Raw genomic sequence first — 17,936 nt, 5'->3', positions numbered from 1 at the left:
ATGTAGCTGAGGTATGCTGATTAGTTAATGGTTGTAGATTAGGCGTGATATCCTGAGTAGTTGGAACTTGCAGGCTACTTGATTATTTTACAATGTGTGTTCTGAGTCTGGTTTCTATGGCTGGGATACGTTTGAGGGCTGGTTTCCAGATGTCTGGTAAGCGAGAGGTATCATCCCGCTTGTTCATATTGTTACCCCACTGACTCACCAGGAAGTTTCTACACAGCAGGCAATTGCTGAGCCATCAAACCACACACAGCCACCAGTATTTATAGAAGGAAGGCAGCTCAGGTCTCGCAGTGTTCGCCTTAGAACAAGGACAGAAACACCAGCCTGAAGATGACGAGTGAGACCTCATCGAAACGTCGCCAGAAATTTCCAAATCCTACACGGGAAGAAACCCAAATATACCAAGACCGTCATATATATATATATGTTTTTAAGGCTTTCCTGAAGGCTGGGGGGGGGGGGGCAGTGCGGATCTCCTGGGATAATTGATTCTATAAAGCCGGAGCTGCTACAGAGAAGGCCCTCTCCTGTGGTCCCGCCAGTCGAATTTATTTATTTATTTGATTGATTGATTGATTGATATGCCATCCCTCTCTGAGCACTCGTAGCGGCTTACAACATATAAAAAAGAGAAGAATACAATGTAATAAACTAAATATACTAAACTATATACTAATCCCCAATTTTATTTAAAAAAACAATCATACCCACTCAGACAACAAGTATACGTGACATTCATCAGCCAGGGGGCTAGAGTCTAATGGCCCCAAGCCTGGCAGCATAAATGAGTCTTCAGACTCTTGCAGAAAGCGAGGAGGGTGCGGGCAGTACGAGTCTCCGGTGGGAGCTGGTTCCGGAGTGCCGGCCCCCCCACAGAGAAGGCTCTTCCCCTAAGCCCCGTTAAGCAACATTGTCTGGTTGATGGGACCTGGAGAAGGCCAACTCTGTGGGACCTAACCAGTCTCTGTGGCAGAAGGCGATCCCGATATTGTCTGTCTAAGGAGACCTTCATCATTTATCTGGTTCCTTAATTGCCACATTATATTCTGATATCTTATCTAGTCCTTCTGCGCAGCTCTGCACATATATATATCCAGAAAGAGCATCCCTTGGGCACCCGCTAGCAGAATTGTGAAACCCACAGTGACTGTGGGAGCTTAAATAATCCAACCCACTGGAAAAAAATATCCTCTGATGAGAAGCCCTTGTCCTTCACCGCAGCAAAGTTCTCAAAGCTTGGGGACTAAGTTCTGGCAAAGTGATGCAGGCTGAAACTCCCGTTACCATAACAACCAACGCACTGTGGTACCCGTGTGCATCCCAATGGGGGACCGGGAGGGAATTGCTGGTGATACCATGTTTATACCATCTTCGCATGTGGCTCATTTGCTGCCCGGATATCTGCGGGTGTTAAGGTGGAAATTAATCCCACCAGATCGTCCTGATGGATGACCGCAGAAGTCGGCCAGATGCTCTCTCTCTCTCTCTCTCTCTCTCTCTCTCTCTCTCTGCCTTCTGATGCAGCCCCTGCTTCTTTCACCCCAAACACGAGACATTAACCTTCTCTAATGCATCCCAGTGCAATGAGTCATGGGGACACATCTGCTCCTTGATATTCCTAGCCATGTTTCTGCTGACTGAACTCTGGCTTGAGAGTTTTTCTGCCGGGTACCACACCGTAACACAACGGAATCAGGGGCGGATTGCTCCTACTGTCACTGCCGATGCGCCGTGTGTGCAGCTTCGGGTATCTTGCATGCGTGCAAATGCATTTCAGTGTGTTTTTGCTTCTGCGCATGCTCAGGAAGCAAAATCTTGCCAAGGGACATGCGCGAGAAATTTCGGTGATTTTTTTTGGTTCGCCGCACACACAGAAGCATATCAGCAAAAATATGTAACCATATATATATATACGAAAACAAATAGATTCGACACAAAAATATGTAACCCTTCCCTGGTACAGAGCTGAAGGGATTGGATACTGTAGCCTAGAGGATAATTCTCTGCCTTACAAGGCAAGGGTTGCAGGTTCAAGTCCCAGTGGGTATGGCTAGCTGATGAGGCCAAAATAAGGCCAAAATAGATCTATCCTAGTCTCCCTTAATTTTCAAAATTCAGCAAAAACATGTGATATACATACATACATACATACATGCATGCATACATACATACATACATACATACATATATATATATATATGTTTTTTCTGTTGGATCAGCCTGGTATATTGAAGGAACATCACAGCTCCTTTTTACCTCTAGGCCCAACCCAGGGCCATTTAATTTATTCATAGCCAACAAACTATGTTCTTTATGTATCACATGTTTTTATTGAATTTTTTTTTTAATTAAGGGAGACTAGGATAGCGCTATTTCGGCCTTGATATTCCTAGCCACAAGACAGAGGCCCCAGGATCAAATCCCAGTAAGGGTATGGCTAGCTGATGAGGCCAGAACAAGGCCGAAATAGTGCTATCCTAGTCTCCCTTACTTTTTAAAAAAATTCAGCAAAAACATGTGATACATATATATATATATATATATATATATATATATATATATATATATATATATATATACACACACACACACTCGAATCTGTCTGAAGAAACACAAAATTTACACACGCACTCCTGACAATTCAAGTGATGTATATCTAAAGTTTTGCATTCGTACTTTTTCGTCGAGTATACTATCTACTCGACAAAAAATCACGCACACTCACTGCTCAACAAATAAAGGGAACATTCAAATAACCCATCCTAGATCTGAATGAATGAAATATTCTCATTGAATATTGACAACGCTGACAACAAAATGAAATTGATTGTCAATCAGTGTTGTTTCGTAAGTGGACAGTTTGATTTCACAGAATTAAGATTATATTGGAATTATATTGTGTCATTTAAGTGTTCCCTTTATTTTTTTGAGCAGTATATATATATATATATATATATACAGGGTGCGTTCTAAAAGTAACACAATTTTTTTAAAAAGTAATTTATTGAACAGATTTGCACAAACACTTAAAATTATTCAAAGTACTGTCCTTGGGCCTCTACACATTTTTTTCCAGCGATTCTGCCATGACCGGTACGCGCCCTGGAAGACATCTTCGGGGACCTCTCGCAAGGTCTTCGTCACGGCTGATTGGATCTCTTCTATGGATGAAAAACGGGTTCCTTTCAGGGCTGCCTTAAGTGTTTGTGCAAATCTGTTCAATAAATTACTTTAAAAATAATAATTGCATTACTTTTGGAACGCACCCTGTAATAGAGGGAAAAAACTGCAGCGGCAATTGTCACCGTCAGGCTAAACAATGTTTTAAATAAATGTGAAATAAATTCTCAGGAACCACTGGGGCATCCTTGAAAAAAGAGAAGTGTTTATTTTTTGCAAAAGGGAGAAAAATGTGAAGAAATTATATGGCAGGTACCCAAACAGCATTATTTCATCCAATGAATTGAGGTTGTGTCAACTCTATTTTAAGAATGCATGAGTTCATCTTTTTTTTCTTCCATGCTGGTTTATTTGTTAAAAAAGGATTGTTAAACCTGGTGTTCTCTGTATCTGCTGGAGTGCAGTTTTCTTTCCCTCTTAGCTAGCATGGTGATTGTAAACACTTCAACTCTAAGTATTAACTGGAGTTACCGAGATGATGCAGTGGTTAGAGTGCAGTACTACAGGCTACTTCGGATGACTGCTAGCTGCAGTTCGACAGTTCAAATCTCAAGGTTGACTCAGCCTTCCATTCTTCTGAGGTCGGTAAAATGAAGACCCAGATTGTTGGGGGCAAGAGACTGACTCTGTAAGCCACTTAGAGAGGGCTGTAAAAGTAATATGAAGCAGTATATAAGTCTAAGAACTATTGATTGATTGATTGATTGATTGATTGATTGATTGATTGGATTTATTTGCCGGCCTTCCCCAAAGACTCGGGGCAGCTTACAACATATAATAAAAACAATAAGATACAATGGCAAATCCAATTAATTGAACTACATAACTAGCCTAAAATCCCCAATATTTTAAAAAAATCAGTCCTACACCTTCAGATTCAGCCATACATAACATTCATCGGTAGGGGGGGCAAGATCTAATTGCCCCCAAGCCTGGCAACATAAGTGAGTCTTAAGACTCTTGCAGAAAGCAAGGAGGGTGGGGGCAATATGAATCTCTTGGGGGAGCTGATTCCAGAGAGCCGGGGCCTCTCAGAGAAGGCTCTTCCCCTTGGCCCTGCCATGCGACATTGTCTTCTTGACGGGACCTGGAGAAGGCTGACTCTGTGGGACCTGACCGGTCACTGAGACTCACTCATACGGCAGAAGGTGGTCCCACAAGTAATCTGGCCCGATGCCATGTAGGGCTTTATAGGTCATTACCAACCGCATTGCTACTGTTATGGATTGTAGTCTGGATTCCAAGGAGGAAGGGGTTCATTCCAGAGGAGCAAGGGACAATTCAGTTCAAACAGTTTGTGTAAGAGAAAGAGGGTGAAGACCCCCTCCTGCCTAATAGCTCCCAGAGTATATGTTTTATGGGGGTGGGGGTTTGAATGCTTTAGTTTGGCAAGATTCTATCTCGTAGCGAGGAACAAGAGAGAAATCTGGAAGAACCAAATGATGTCTTTCTTGGTCTTTGGAAGTGAAGCCTGACCATCAAGAGTGGGGAAGGCTACTCTAGAAGTTGTGTGAGATCTTTGATGATGTGTGGCTGTGAGCGTATGTGTATGCCTGCCATGATTCTAATGGAGAATGATGGGTGTCCCTCTTGCCCCCTTTTTATGGCAGGCCTCGCATTTATCCCTGACCTTAAGATGAGCCGCCATGGTATAATTCTCATTTCAATATGTCATTTCCAATTTTGGCTTACAGTTAAGCACATAGCGGTCTCCTGACATATTTATTGGAAGGAGACAGATAGTAATTTAAAACATGTAGTATGTTGTGCTAGTGAGTGGATTAAATTAAGCTGGGGAGGGAATGTAAGAACGCTACACCAGGTTGGATGATCTGCTCAGTTTTTGTGGATCTTGGATGGCTGCAAGTGAGATATTTTAGGCATCAGTTTGATCAGGTGGTTAGAGAGCAGCTGAATTAATAGCAATGGCAAAATCATATTCTGTACAGACCATGAAGAATGAACAAGCATCTTTCGAATACAGTGGTACTTCTACCTACAAATGCCTCTACTGATGAAACCTTTCTAGCTAAGAACTGGGTGTTCAAGATTTTTTTGCCTATTCTCAAGAACCATTTTCTATTTACAAACCTGAGCCTCCGAAACTATAACCGGAAAAGGCAGGGAGAAGCCTCCGTGGGGTCTCTCTAGGAATCTCCTGGGAGGAAACAGGGCCGGAAAAGGAAGGGAGAAGCCTCCGTGGGGCCTCTCTAGGAATGTCCTGGGAGGAAACAGGGCCGGAAAAAGTGGGGAGAAGCCTCCGTGGGGCCTCTCTAGGAATCTCCTGGGAGGAAACAGGGCCAGAAAAGGTGGGGAGAAGCCTCCGTGGGGCCTTTCTAGGAATCTCCTGGGAGGAAACAGGGCCAGAAAAGGTGGGGAGAAGATTCTATGGGGCCTCTCTAGGAATCTCCTGAGAGGAAACAGGGCCAGAAAAGGCGCGGAGAAGCCTCCATGGGGCCTCTCTAGGAATCTCCTGGAGGCTCTCCCACAGAGGCTTTCCCCCACCTTTTCTGGCCCTGTTTCCTCCCTGGAGATTCCTACAGAGGTTCCACGCAGACTTCTCCCTGTCTTTTCCGGTTACAGTTTCGGAGGCTCGGGTTTATAAGTGGAAAATGGTTCTTGAGAAGAGGTAAAAAAATCTTGAACAGCCGGTTCTTATCTAGAAAATTTCATAAGTAGAGGCGTTCTTAGGTAGAGGTACCACTGTACACTTTTCTCAACAAATAAAGTTAAGGGTCATTCTTGTTTAAAGGTGGAATCTGAGGCAGGTTTGACCATGTCTGTCTTGGTTTTTGGGGTCTGCCAGGGACTGAATGAAGTGTGGGATGTAGACTTCGGGACAGACAGACAACTAATGAACAACGGAGGGCCTGACGCACATCTGCCTTCCTTCATAATTGGCACCATGTCAGTGCCAGAACACCAGAATTTTCCCACGACTTTCGTTCCTAGAGTCAAATCTCTTTCAGCAAGTTATGGAACCCAAATGGCCAGAGGAAGATGTGAAAGAAAATTTGTCTGCCTCCCTCTCTCTAAATGGATTGTTCACAAGGGCAGGAAACATCATTGTGTTGCTTTCTGTTCTTTCTCCCCCCCCCTTAAAAACACCCCTTCTCGGTTTACGGTAAAGATAAAAGAAAAAGCCGGGCTAAATTATTGATATTATTTGGGTGACATTTTAATTTAACACTACTGGGGACGTCTTGGTGACATTTGCCTGCCTTGGAGCCCAAGAAAAGTACAGTGTACTGCGAAGTGGGTGGTGTTGGCTTCTTTAATGGCACTCAGAGCTGGCGGTGGGCGCTGCCTTCTGATCTCCGCTTCCTCCCATTGTAGGCTGCGTCATGAGGTCTAGTGACTCATAACTGGGACCTGCGGTTGAGTCCTTGCAGCTCCAGTGCCAAACGGTATCCAGGATCATTAAACTGTAGAGCGGTAAACTGTGAAGCGAAGCAACCAATATTGTGGATGGAGATGCTTCTTGCTTTTTTTACATTGTGTGTCTCTCCCAGTTTGCAGTTCTGGAGTTAATCCTAAATGCATGCGAAACAGTGTGAACTTTGGAATCAACTCAGCTTATTTATTATTATTTGTTTATTTATTAAAATAGACTTTATTTCAACACACAAAATACAAACAACAAAACACACACACAAACACACACAAAAACATTGTAATAAAAGAATACCTTCAGGACCACCTTCTGCCGCACAAATCCCAGCGACCGATTAGGTCCCACAGAGTTGGCCTTCTCCGAGTCCCGTCGACAAGACAATGCTGTCTGGCGGGGCCCAGGGAAAGAGCCTTCTCTGTGGTGGCCCCGACCCTCTGGAATCAACTCCCCCCAGAGATTAGGACTGCCCCCACCCTCCTTGCCTTTTTCAAACTCCTAAAAACCCACCTTTGCCACCGGGCATGGGGAAATTGATTTGTATTTTGTATTGCTGTTGTGAGCCGCTCCGAGTCTTCGGAGAGGGGCGGCATACAAATCTAATAAATTATTATTATTATTATTATTATTATTATTATTATTATTATTAATTATTAAATTTGGACAATTTGTGACATACAATTCTAATAGTGCTTATTTACTATTACACGGATTGTATTGACATACACACACACACACACATATATATATATATGTATATATATATATATATACATATATATGATGGTGTTGGTATATTCAGGTTTCTTCCCGTGTAGGATTTAGAAATTTCTGGTGACGTTTTGATGAGGTCCCAGGAAGGAGAGCGCGGGAAACACGAAGCAAATTGTCACCCCAGCGAGCGACACTAGTAAGGTCGTATGTAGAGGACTTAACAGTTCACTTGAACGATGATGATTGTTCAAGCCACTTCCACCTGATCCCATGGCCGGCAAGCCACACCTACCCAGTCACATGAACATTAAGCCACACCCACAAAATAAGCCACCCCCACAAAATAAGCCACCCCCACAGTGTGGCAGTAAAAATTTTGGCTACTCATTACTGCTTGCGCCCCCTAGCATCGCTCCACCCCTCCCAGGGGTGCCCGCCTCACTATTTGAGCAGCCCTGGCATAGATGATGGGCTCTTGCAGATCCTTTCTTTAAAAAAAAAGGCCGATTCCCCAACATTTTAAATTAAAGAATGGCTGTGCTGTCTCTATTGCTATTAAAGTCTGGATGGCATTCCTGCTCTCCCATTTATCTCTGGGGATGCTCAGTCAGCAAGGATAGAAGTTGCAAACAGTTGCTTGCTCCCAGCTGGCCTCCAGCAAAGCCTTCGGTGGCAAATTTATGGTTGGCTGCACGCGTTTGCGTCTCCATTTCAGGGAATTTACTAACTTCCGTGATATGACAAAAGTAGGCAAAACAACCCCTAGGAATATGTTCTTAGACTGATAAGGTTTCAGAAGAAGGGGGTTTTTTTTTTTTCAAATGCGGTCATAATCAATTAAAGAAGCCAAATAAATAAGGTGACCAATTTTTTTACAATGAAAAGGAGGATGAAGAATTTAGGAAAAGAGAACAATGTAAATAAACATTTGTGTCATTATGAATAAATAAAATTAATAATTAAAACTAAAACTTTAATAACAAAAGCAATGAAACTTTACTCAATCTATATTTAAATTATTTTACACTTGTGTTGAAAACAGGGTCGTATCAAATTGAATTAATGAATTAATAAAACGTGAATTATACTTACCTGAGTATAATATTCACTGAGAAACAAATAAATTCAGATTTCCGTTAGAAGTAAACACAAAGTATAATTTAGAGGCCATGGTGAGATTCAAGTGCGAGACACATGAAGTTCTCCTTGCCCTGCGCATGTGTTTCATAATTGCGTCTTTATGAACCGTACCATGACATGATGTGTAACAGTTCGGCGCAGTATCTCTGAATACAGAGATTAACAGATTAATTTTAAAATATCGAAAAGGAGGACAGGCAGGAGGACACTTTTCAAGGAAGGACAGAACCTACAGAAGAAGGACCGTCCTCCCTAAAGGAGGACGCTTGGTTACCTTAAAATAAAACTTGTCTGCTAACAGTAAAGCCATTGCAAAGGCATTACGAAAGGCCCCTCCTTAAGGTATGGAGAGATAAATAATTTCCCATGGAAAACGGTGTAGTTGCTGACATCTCTGCAGCTCAGTTTTCACCTTGGCAAATTAGCTAAGAAGATTTTGGACAATCTGTGACTGGACAGATGATTGCTTTTACCTTAAGTCGGCTGCCTAAGAGCCTGATCCCGTATAGCAGTTATCTATAACCAAGAGGCTTAAGGCAGAAAAAGTGCCGAGAAAGGAGAGCGAAGCTTGAAATAAGCGTGAAAGTTTATGCCTTTTAATAACGTTCGTTGGTTGGAAAAAATTGCTATCAGACCCCTTCGGCTTGCAAAATTCAGAAATTGCTTTGTTTGCAAATGCTCTGAGCTCAGGTGAGTATTTCAGATCCCGTGGCTCATGGATGTTAATTCTTTAGGTCCGTGGGAAAATAACGGACTTGGATAACGTAGTTGGAATGGATCTTGAAGGTCATCTAGTGCAGTGTTTCCCAACCTTGGCAACTTGGAGATATTTGGACTTCAACTCCCAGAATCCCCCAGCCAGCAAATAGAATAGAATAGAATAGAATTTTTATTGGCCAAGTGTGATTGGACACACAAGGAATTTGTCTTGGTGCATATGCTCTCAGCGTACATAAAATAAAATATACATTTGTCAAGAATCATGTGGTACAACACTTAATGATTGTCATAGGGATCAAATAAGCAATGAAGAAGCAATATTAATAAAAATCTTAGGATATAAGCAACAAGTTACAGTCATACAGTCAACATGGGAGGAAATGGGTGAAAGGAATGATGAGAAAAACTAGTAGAATAGAAGTGCAGATTTAGTAGAAAGTCTGACAGTGTTGAGGGAATTATTTGTTTAGTAGAGTGATGGCGTTTGGAAAAAAACTGTTTTTGTGTCTAGTTGTCTTGGTGTGCAGGGCTCTGTAGCGACGTTTTGAGGGTACGAGTTGAAACAATTTGTGTCCAGGATGTGAGGGGTCAGTAAATATTTTCCCTGCCCTCTTTTTGACTCATGCAGTATACATATGTGGCATAAAAGTCTAAATAAATAAATACATACATACATACATACATACATACATACATACATACATACATACTAAAATAATAATAAAATAATAATAATAAAATAATAATAAAATAATAATAAAATAATAAAAAAATTAAAAAAATTAATAAAATAATAAATAAAATAATAAATAAAATTTCGACGCTGCCTCTAATGGTTGTGCGTTAAGTCTCACTCGAGGCCCATTCATTGTTTGCTCCTGACTTCTCTGAGAGTTGGACGGACACCATAATCTTCTAAGTCCAACTCAACTCAACCAACTTCTTTTTTTAAAAAGTTTTTAAAATAGAATTTATTAATTTCCAGTCTCTTTTGCAAAAAACATTAAGACAATAAATACAATGATTCTGCACCGCTACATGATTGCATCTTCTCTTTGTTTGGAGTTACCTCACATTTTATATTGCACTGATATTACATTATTGCAATAGCTAAAATACTGATACTTTTCTATATACATATTGACATGTTATGCTTCTATTTTAACTCTTTATTTTTACTTTTGTTTTTCTATGCTCAATCTAATGGTACCATCTAGTCCAGTGTTTCCCAACCTTGGGAACTTGAAGATATTTGGACTTCAACTCCCAGAATTCCCCAGCCATTCCATATTTCAAAATACTCTGTGTCTTTCGCAAGTCAATTGTTAGCCTGTCCATCTCAGCGCATAATAATCACAATAATTAGCAAATTATACACCGGAAATTATCTAATTATACACCGGAACTTCTCTTCTTAGGAATATTGAAGAATAACTATACTAAGAGCATTAAATATCTCATACTTCATATCACCACAACGGCTAGGATCACTTTTGCCCAATTTTGGAAAGATTCAGGAACCTCCCCACAGAAAGCACCATAATTAACTCAACCAACTTCTAAAACCAACCCAACTCAAGATTCCCACCCAGGTGGATTTGGGGAAACGAAAACACAACCCTCCTCCAACCTCAGGGCAACGTAGCATCGGAGAAAGGAAGATTTGACAGCACTAAAAAAAATTACACGGACTCTCCCACTGGTTACATTTGATTGGCAAGATACATTCCCCCACCCACCCATCTCAAAATGCGTGTGGGCTGACACGAAACTTAACATTCAACTTCAAACGCATTGTCGCTTTGGCTGCGCCGAATACTTTTGCCCTTATAACTTGTCCTTTTCTGTAAGTTCTCCCGAGATTGACAAGACTTCTAAAAACTCCCTGACAGCTGAGGCTTCGGGGAGTTGACAGTCTACATAATTAAGAGGCCTTTCTTCTTCCTTGTATAGTCTGATTCGGTTAGAAGGCCCGTTTTGACTCGCTCTAATTGTGACGTACACACCTCGGAAAAAGAAAAAAAATTGGGCAGAGCTTTTTATGGGTTGATGTGAAACCATAGTTAATAGCTGCCACACTTACATGCCAAGCAGGTGATCGTAACGATCCCAATCATTTTATTTTATTTTATTTTATTTTATTTTATTATTTTATTTTATCTTATCTTATCTTATCTTATCATTTTATTTTATTTTATTTTATTATTTTATTTTTTATGTTTATAGTTTGTGTTGGAAGGGACCCTTTGGATCTTCTAGTCCAGTGATTTTCAACCTTTTTTGAGCTGTGGCACATTTTTTACATTTACAAAATCATGGGGCACACCACCAACCAAAATGACAATCTAAGGCAGTGTTTTCCAACCTTGGCAACTTGAAGATATTTGGACTTCAACTCCCAGAATTTGCTGGCTGGGGAATTCTGGGAGTTGAAGTCCAGATACCTTCAAGTTGCCAAGGTTGGGAAACACTGATCTAAGGCACTCTCCTCTCTTTTTCCATCCCTGTCTTCTCCTCCCTTGTGTGTGTGTGTGTGTGTGTGTATACACACTCTTGAACCATTTCCAAAAACAGGTGAGGGCTGGGGTTTTTTCCTCTCTTATTCTTTCCAAAAACAGGTGAGGGCTGGGGTTTTTCTCTCTTATTCTTTGGGTGCTTTTTATTATATGCTTTAAATCAAGAGTCACTTCTCTCTCTCTTTTGTTTTTCTCTCTTTCCTCTCATTCTCTGCATCAATCCTTTTCTCATTTCTCTTTTTTCCCCCTTTTGCTCTCATTTCTCTCTCTCTCTCTCCCTTCCTCTCCTTTTCTCTCTCTCTTGCTTTCTTTCTCTCTCTCTCTCTTGCGTTCTTTCTCTCAGTGGTTAGTGGGGTAACACCTGGGGTCATTGATGTAACTGATGTATGCTGATTAGTGGATGTTTGTGGATTGGGGGTGATATCCTGAGTAGTTGGAGCTTGCAGGCTACTTATCTGTTTTGTAACGTGTGTCCGGGGTATAACAATTTTGGTTTGGCTGCGAGTTTGTGGTCTGGTCATGTGTTTATGGGTGTTTGTCAGTTGGTTTTGTGTGCGTGTCAGATGGGGCTGCAACAGTTGGGGGCAGTGCTGTAGTTTGGCTTCCTTATGTTGTGGTTAGCTCTGGCCCAGCTCCTGCCCCAAGGAATGTGGAGGTGGATGTGGGGGAAACATCCACATGCCACAGGCCTGTTTTGCTCCCGATAGAATCTGCTGACGAAGTCTCCTCTGACCAAGGAAGTGTGAGTGACAGGGAAGAGGGGAGTTTGGCAGACAGCCCAGGAGGAGATCAATCTTCCTTATCATCCCTGGATTCTGAACAAGAACTTATGACAGACCCATGCATGCGTAGAGTGATGCATAGGAGAGAACAACTGAAGGATTATTACAGGAGATAAGTGAGGCCACCTGTGGTTGGGTGGGGCTGCTGTAATTAGTGCTACAGATAAAAAGAGCAGTGTGCTGATTTAGCCTTGTGGAAGTTTATCTGATTCATAGTTTCGTCAAAATCATGTTTTTTTCTGTTTCCCTGTTCAAGTTTGTGTGTGGACTTTCTGGACTTTAGAATTAGACTCAATTACCCAGTTATTGGGTGAGAAATTGGATTGCATTTAACCTGTGCCTCGTGTGTATCAGAAAATCCCTTTGATATTTATAAAGGGAGCTGTTTCTTTTTTTCTGTTGATAAAGACTTGGTTTTCCTTCTATCGTGTGGTGTGTGTCTTTCTGGACTAATTACCCTGTAATTACGGGCAGTTGGGACACACCGGCAGAACACCTTATTTCTAGGTTGACTCTCTCCTTGGTCGGCTTCCATCTGTTGCTCCTTTTCTGGCCCTCTGGTGCTTTGGAAAACAGTGTGACCCCCTCCTCTTTGGGGCAGCCCCTCAAGTATTTGTAGACTGCTATTATGTCCCCCCTTGGACCTCCTCCTCGCTAGACTATCCATGCCCAGTTCCTGCAACCTTTCCTCTTACGTTTTGGTCTCTAGTCCCTTTATCATTCTGGTTGCCCTGTTCCGTACTTTTTCCCCAGAGTTTCAATGTCTTTGTTTCATTGTTCTTTTGTTTTAAACAGATGAAGTCATCGGAGATCGATCAAGAATTATTCACAGAAAGTTACTGCAGGGTATGCAGTGCTCAGCTAATATCGGAATCACAACGTGTGGCTCATTACGAGGTAAGAGGGGCGATGCTGGAGGTTGTGGGGAAAGCCTGGTGTCTGGTTTGTTGGTTTGTTGCACATTGGCAATCGAAAAAGCAGGGGGGGGGTCCTCATTTTATGGCAGAACATATAATAATAGAATTGGAAGGGACCTTTGAGGTCTTCTCGTCTAACCCCTGTTCAAGCAGGGGACCCTACACCAGTGATGGTGAACCTTTTTCCCCTTGGAAAGAGTGTACGCGTACGCTATTGCACACGCGCAAGTGACTACACCCATGGTTCAATGCTTGGGGAGGGCAAAAACAACTTCCCTCCCCCCACCCCCAAGAGGCCCTCTGGAGGCTGGAAACGGCCTGTTTCCCAAGTTCTGGTGGGCCCAGTAGGCTCGTGTTCCACCCTCCCCAGGCTCCAAAGGCTTCCCTGGAACTGGAGGAGGGTAAAAATTCCTTCCCCACCGCCCTGGAGGCTCTCTGAAATTCAGCAAAAACATGTGACACACACACACGTATGTATGTATGTATGTATGTATGTATGTATGGATAGATAGATTAGATAGATAGATAGAGAGAGAGAGAGAGAGAGAGAGAGAGAGAGAGAGAGAGAGAGAGAGAGAGAGAGAGAGATAATTAGATAGATGGATGGATGGATGGATGGATGGATGGATGGATAGATGGATAGATAAATAGATATCTTCATCGTTAACTTTTTACTTATGCTATGTTTATACAAACTATTATTTGTAGATCTTGGAGTCCTAATGGACAACCATTTAAATATGAGCCAGCAGTGTAAAGCAGCTGCCAAAAAAGCCAACACAGTTCTAGGCTGCATTAATAGAGGGATAGAATCAAGATTATGTGAAGTGTTAATACCACTTTATAAGGCCTTGGAAAGGCCACACTTGGAATCCTGCATTCGGTTTTGGTTGCCACGATGCAAAAAGGATGTGGAGACTCTAGAAAGAGTGTAGAGAAGAGCCACAAAGATGATTAGGGGACTGGAGGCTAAAACATAGGAAGAACGGTTGCAGGAACTGGGCATGGCTAGATTAATGAAAAGAAGGACCAGGGGAGACATATCAATATCTCAGGGGTTGCCACATAAAAGGAGTCAACGTATTCTCCAAAGCACCTGAGGGTAGGACAAGAAGCAATGGGTGGAAACTAAACAAGGAGGGAAGTAACTTAGAACTAAGGAGAAATTTCCTGACAGTCAGAATGGTTGATCAGTGGAACAGCTTGCCTCCAGAAGTTGTGAATGCCCCAACACTGGAAGTTTTTAAGCAGATGTTGGATAACCATCTGTCTGAAGCGGTGTAGGGTTTCCTGCATAAGCAGGGGGTTGGACTAGAAGACCTCCAAGGTCCCTTCCAACTCTGTTGTTGTTGTTATTACTACTACTACTACTACTACTACTACTACTACTACTACTATTATCCTATGCATGTTTGACAAATGAAATAAATAAATATATAAAAATAAATAAAGAATAGCTCTGACACGTGGTGTTGGAAATTTGCTAAAGCTGTGTAATAAATGCCGATCAGTTTCCCCAGGAAAGGGAAGGGAAGGGAAGGAATAAGGGTCTTTCTGCAAATCTGATCTCGGAGAGTTTTAGTACCAGGTTGATATAATTTATCATCTGATGAATTAATGTAGCCTTTAATCCTCTCCGCCAGTTTTAACACATTGTCTGTCGGTTTTTTCCCCCTTGTGTGCTGAATGTTTATAGCTCAAAAGTAGAGTTTAAACAGGCATCTTTGGAGAGCAAACACATTCGGAAGGGCTCCTTTATAGAGGAGAGGCATGATTAAAAAACATGTTTAAAATTAAATGCACTCTCTCAAGCACTTTTCTTTAATCTGCAATGCAAAATGGTGCACCAGTGTGTCTTCCGTCCCCTGTCCTAATATTTCTTTTTTTTACCAGTATCATGTATATGAATATTATTATATCTTTGTATACCACCAATATGTACTTGAAAAAACAAACAGACAAATAAATAAAGATACAACCTGTTGTGGTTAGCTCTGGCCCAGCTCCTGCCCCAAGGACTGTGGATGTGGGGGAGACATCCACATGCTGCAGGCCTGTTTTGCCCCCGGTGGAATCTGCTGATGAAGGCTCCTCTGACCAAGAAGACATGAGTGACAGGGAGGAGGAGAGTGGGGCAGACAGCTCAGAAGGAGATCAATTATCTAGCTCCTCCTTGGATTCAGAACAAGAGTTAATGATACAGCCACGCATGCGGAGAGTGATGCATAGGCAGCAACAACTGAGAGATTATTATCAAAGAAAATGAGGCCACCTGTGGCTGGGTGGGGCTGTGGTCATTAGTGAGGCTGCTATAAATAGCAGCCTGTGGGTTTGGCCATTGTGGAGGATTATCTGGTTGTTGTGTTTCATGACTGCTTTGCTGACTTTGATCTTTGTGTGCTGATTTTCCCCCGCTTTGAAACTAAACCAGAGCAAAGTGTGTTTCACTTTGTGAAAGAAAAAGGACTGTGAATTGCCTCACAGCTGCAAGCTAAGTATCACAGAACTGATAAGGGACTTGTACAAATTACTAATTTGTTTGGAGAAAAGTGCTCTTTGCTATACAAAAAGAGTTCTCTGTTTATTTGCATTTTCGGTATAAAGAACATTGTTTTGAATTTTTAAACGTGTGTGTGCCTGAAATTGTATCTGTGCATTTTTTGGGAGGATTCTACCAGAGAGCTCGACAGAACACAACCAAAGCATTTCTATAGATAGTGGCCAAAAAAAAGAAAAAAGGAAGGGAGATTTAAGTATATCTTCCCTTTCAGATTGTTCTTTTTTTGGAGATTAGCCTACAATTTTCAGCTTTAAAAAAAGGCTGGGGAAAAAAATGGGATGCAAGTTTGAAGGCTGATTTTTGCATTACATTCGCTTTGTTTATCATTAGCCAATCAGCCATGCGTTATTTGGAGGTAGATGCTAAGAGATTTCTCAAGAGGAAGTTTTGGCTATTTTCGGCTTTGGGGGATCGTGGTTGGAAGTTTCCATAGCTTTGATTTAATCTGCGTTTGCAGTTTGTGTACTGCATGCAGAAAAAGACGCAATGGGTATCCGGGTTAAATTATGTTTTTTCAGCCCTTTTATGTCAAAGACAAGAGTGGGATGCTTCTGAGCTGCTTAGGGGAGGCAGGAGAGATGGACCGTAAGGAATGTGATGAATATGGAAAGTGAACATTTTGATACTTGGGAAAGATGGCTTTTCCCTTTTAATTTGCGTGATGTTAGCATTTCTTCTACTGCTTAAAAAAATGATAGAGGAGTTACAGGTAGTCCTTGGAGAGGTTGCGGCATCTAAATCCAATAAATAAATAAATGTACAACCACAATTGGGCGAAGAATTTCTCTTGCTAAAGTGAGTTTGCCCCATTTTAATGACCTCTCTTGCCACCGTTGTTAAGGGAATCCCTGTACAGTGGTACCTCTACTTGCAAACTTAATTCCTTCCGTGACCAGGTTCTTAAGTAGAAAGGTTTGTAAGAAGAAGCCATTTTTCCCATAGGAATCAATGTAAAAAGCAAATAATGCGTGCAATTGGGGAAAACACAGGGAGGGTGGAGGCCTGTTGCCTCCCAGGAGATTCCTAGAGAGGCCCCAATGAGGCTTCTCCCTGCCTTTTCTAGCCCCGTTTCCTCCCAGGAGATTCCTAGAGAGGCCCCACAGAGGCTTCTCTCCACCTTTTCTGGTCCTGTTTCCTCCCAGGAGATTCCTAGAGAGGCCCCATGGAGGCTTCTCCCTGCCTTTTCTAGCCCTGTTTCCTCCCAGGAGATTCCTAGAGAGGCCCCACAGAGGCTTCTCCCCACCTTTTCTAGCCCTGTTTCCTCAGAGGAGATTCCTAGAGAGGCCTCACAGAGGCTTCTCCCCACCTTTTCTGGTCCTGTTTCCTCCCAGGAGATTCCTAGAGAGGCCCCACAGAGGCTTCTCCCTGCCTTTTCTAGCCCTGTTTCCTCCCAGGAGATTCCTAGAGAGGCCCTGCAGATTCCCAGAGAGGCCCCACAGAGGCTTTATTAGCCAAGTGTGATTGGACACCCAAGGGATTTGTCTTTGGTGCATATGCTCTCAGTGTACATAAAAAGACAAGATGCATTTGTCAAGAATGGGTGGATGGATAGATTAGATAGATAGATAGATAGATAGATAGATAGATAGATAGATAGATAGATAGATAGATAGATAGATATTTGTTCAACTAAATAGATAGATTTAGATAGATGGTGGATGGATGGATGGATGGATGGATGGATGGATGGATGGATGGATGGATGGATGGATAGATAGATAGATAGATAGATAGATAGATAGATAGATAGATAGATAGATAGATGCCAGTTGGCAAGCATATAGGTTTTGATGATGCATCCATGGAATGACCACAGTGGTACTAAAGTCTGAATCATGGCCAGAAGTCACTTTTTTCTCCCTTCCCTTGAGTGCAGCTCTTGATCATGACCATGTTCTCCACCCCTGCAGTGAAAGAGAATCTTAATTTCTCACCTCTCAAGACCAGAGAGAGAGAAGAAAACAGAAACCCTCCTAATTCTGAAACGTGGAAAGCATTAGAAAGGCT

General features: G+C 42.1%; 1 protein-coding gene across 8 annotated transcripts in view; it reads left to right on the top strand.

Annotated features, from left to right (window-relative positions):
• ZMAT4 (zinc finger matrin-type 4) overlaps window positions 1-17,936 on the top strand; it is a 196,723-nt gene that overhangs the window by 72,454 nt on the left and 106,333 nt on the right. For all 8 annotated transcript variants that reach the window (XR_011560424.1, XM_070765341.1, XM_070765339.1 and 5 more), the window contains one exon: window positions 13,248-13,349. Coding sequence is in view for 7 of the 8 variants with exons in the window: in XM_070765341.1 (XP_070621442.1) it covers window positions 13,248-13,349 (102 nt within the window). In the remaining variant the exon portion in view is untranslated. The remainder of the gene's footprint in view (window positions 1-13,247; window positions 13,350-17,936) is intronic.

The sequence above is a fragment of the Erythrolamprus reginae genome, chromosome 12 (genome assembly GCF_031021105.1).
Source record: "Erythrolamprus reginae isolate rEryReg1 chromosome 12, rEryReg1.hap1, whole genome shotgun sequence".
NCBI classification, from domain to species: Eukaryota; Metazoa; Chordata; class Lepidosauria; order Squamata; family Dipsadidae; genus Erythrolamprus; species Erythrolamprus reginae.
This window is presented reverse-complemented; position numbering and strand designations above follow the sequence as displayed.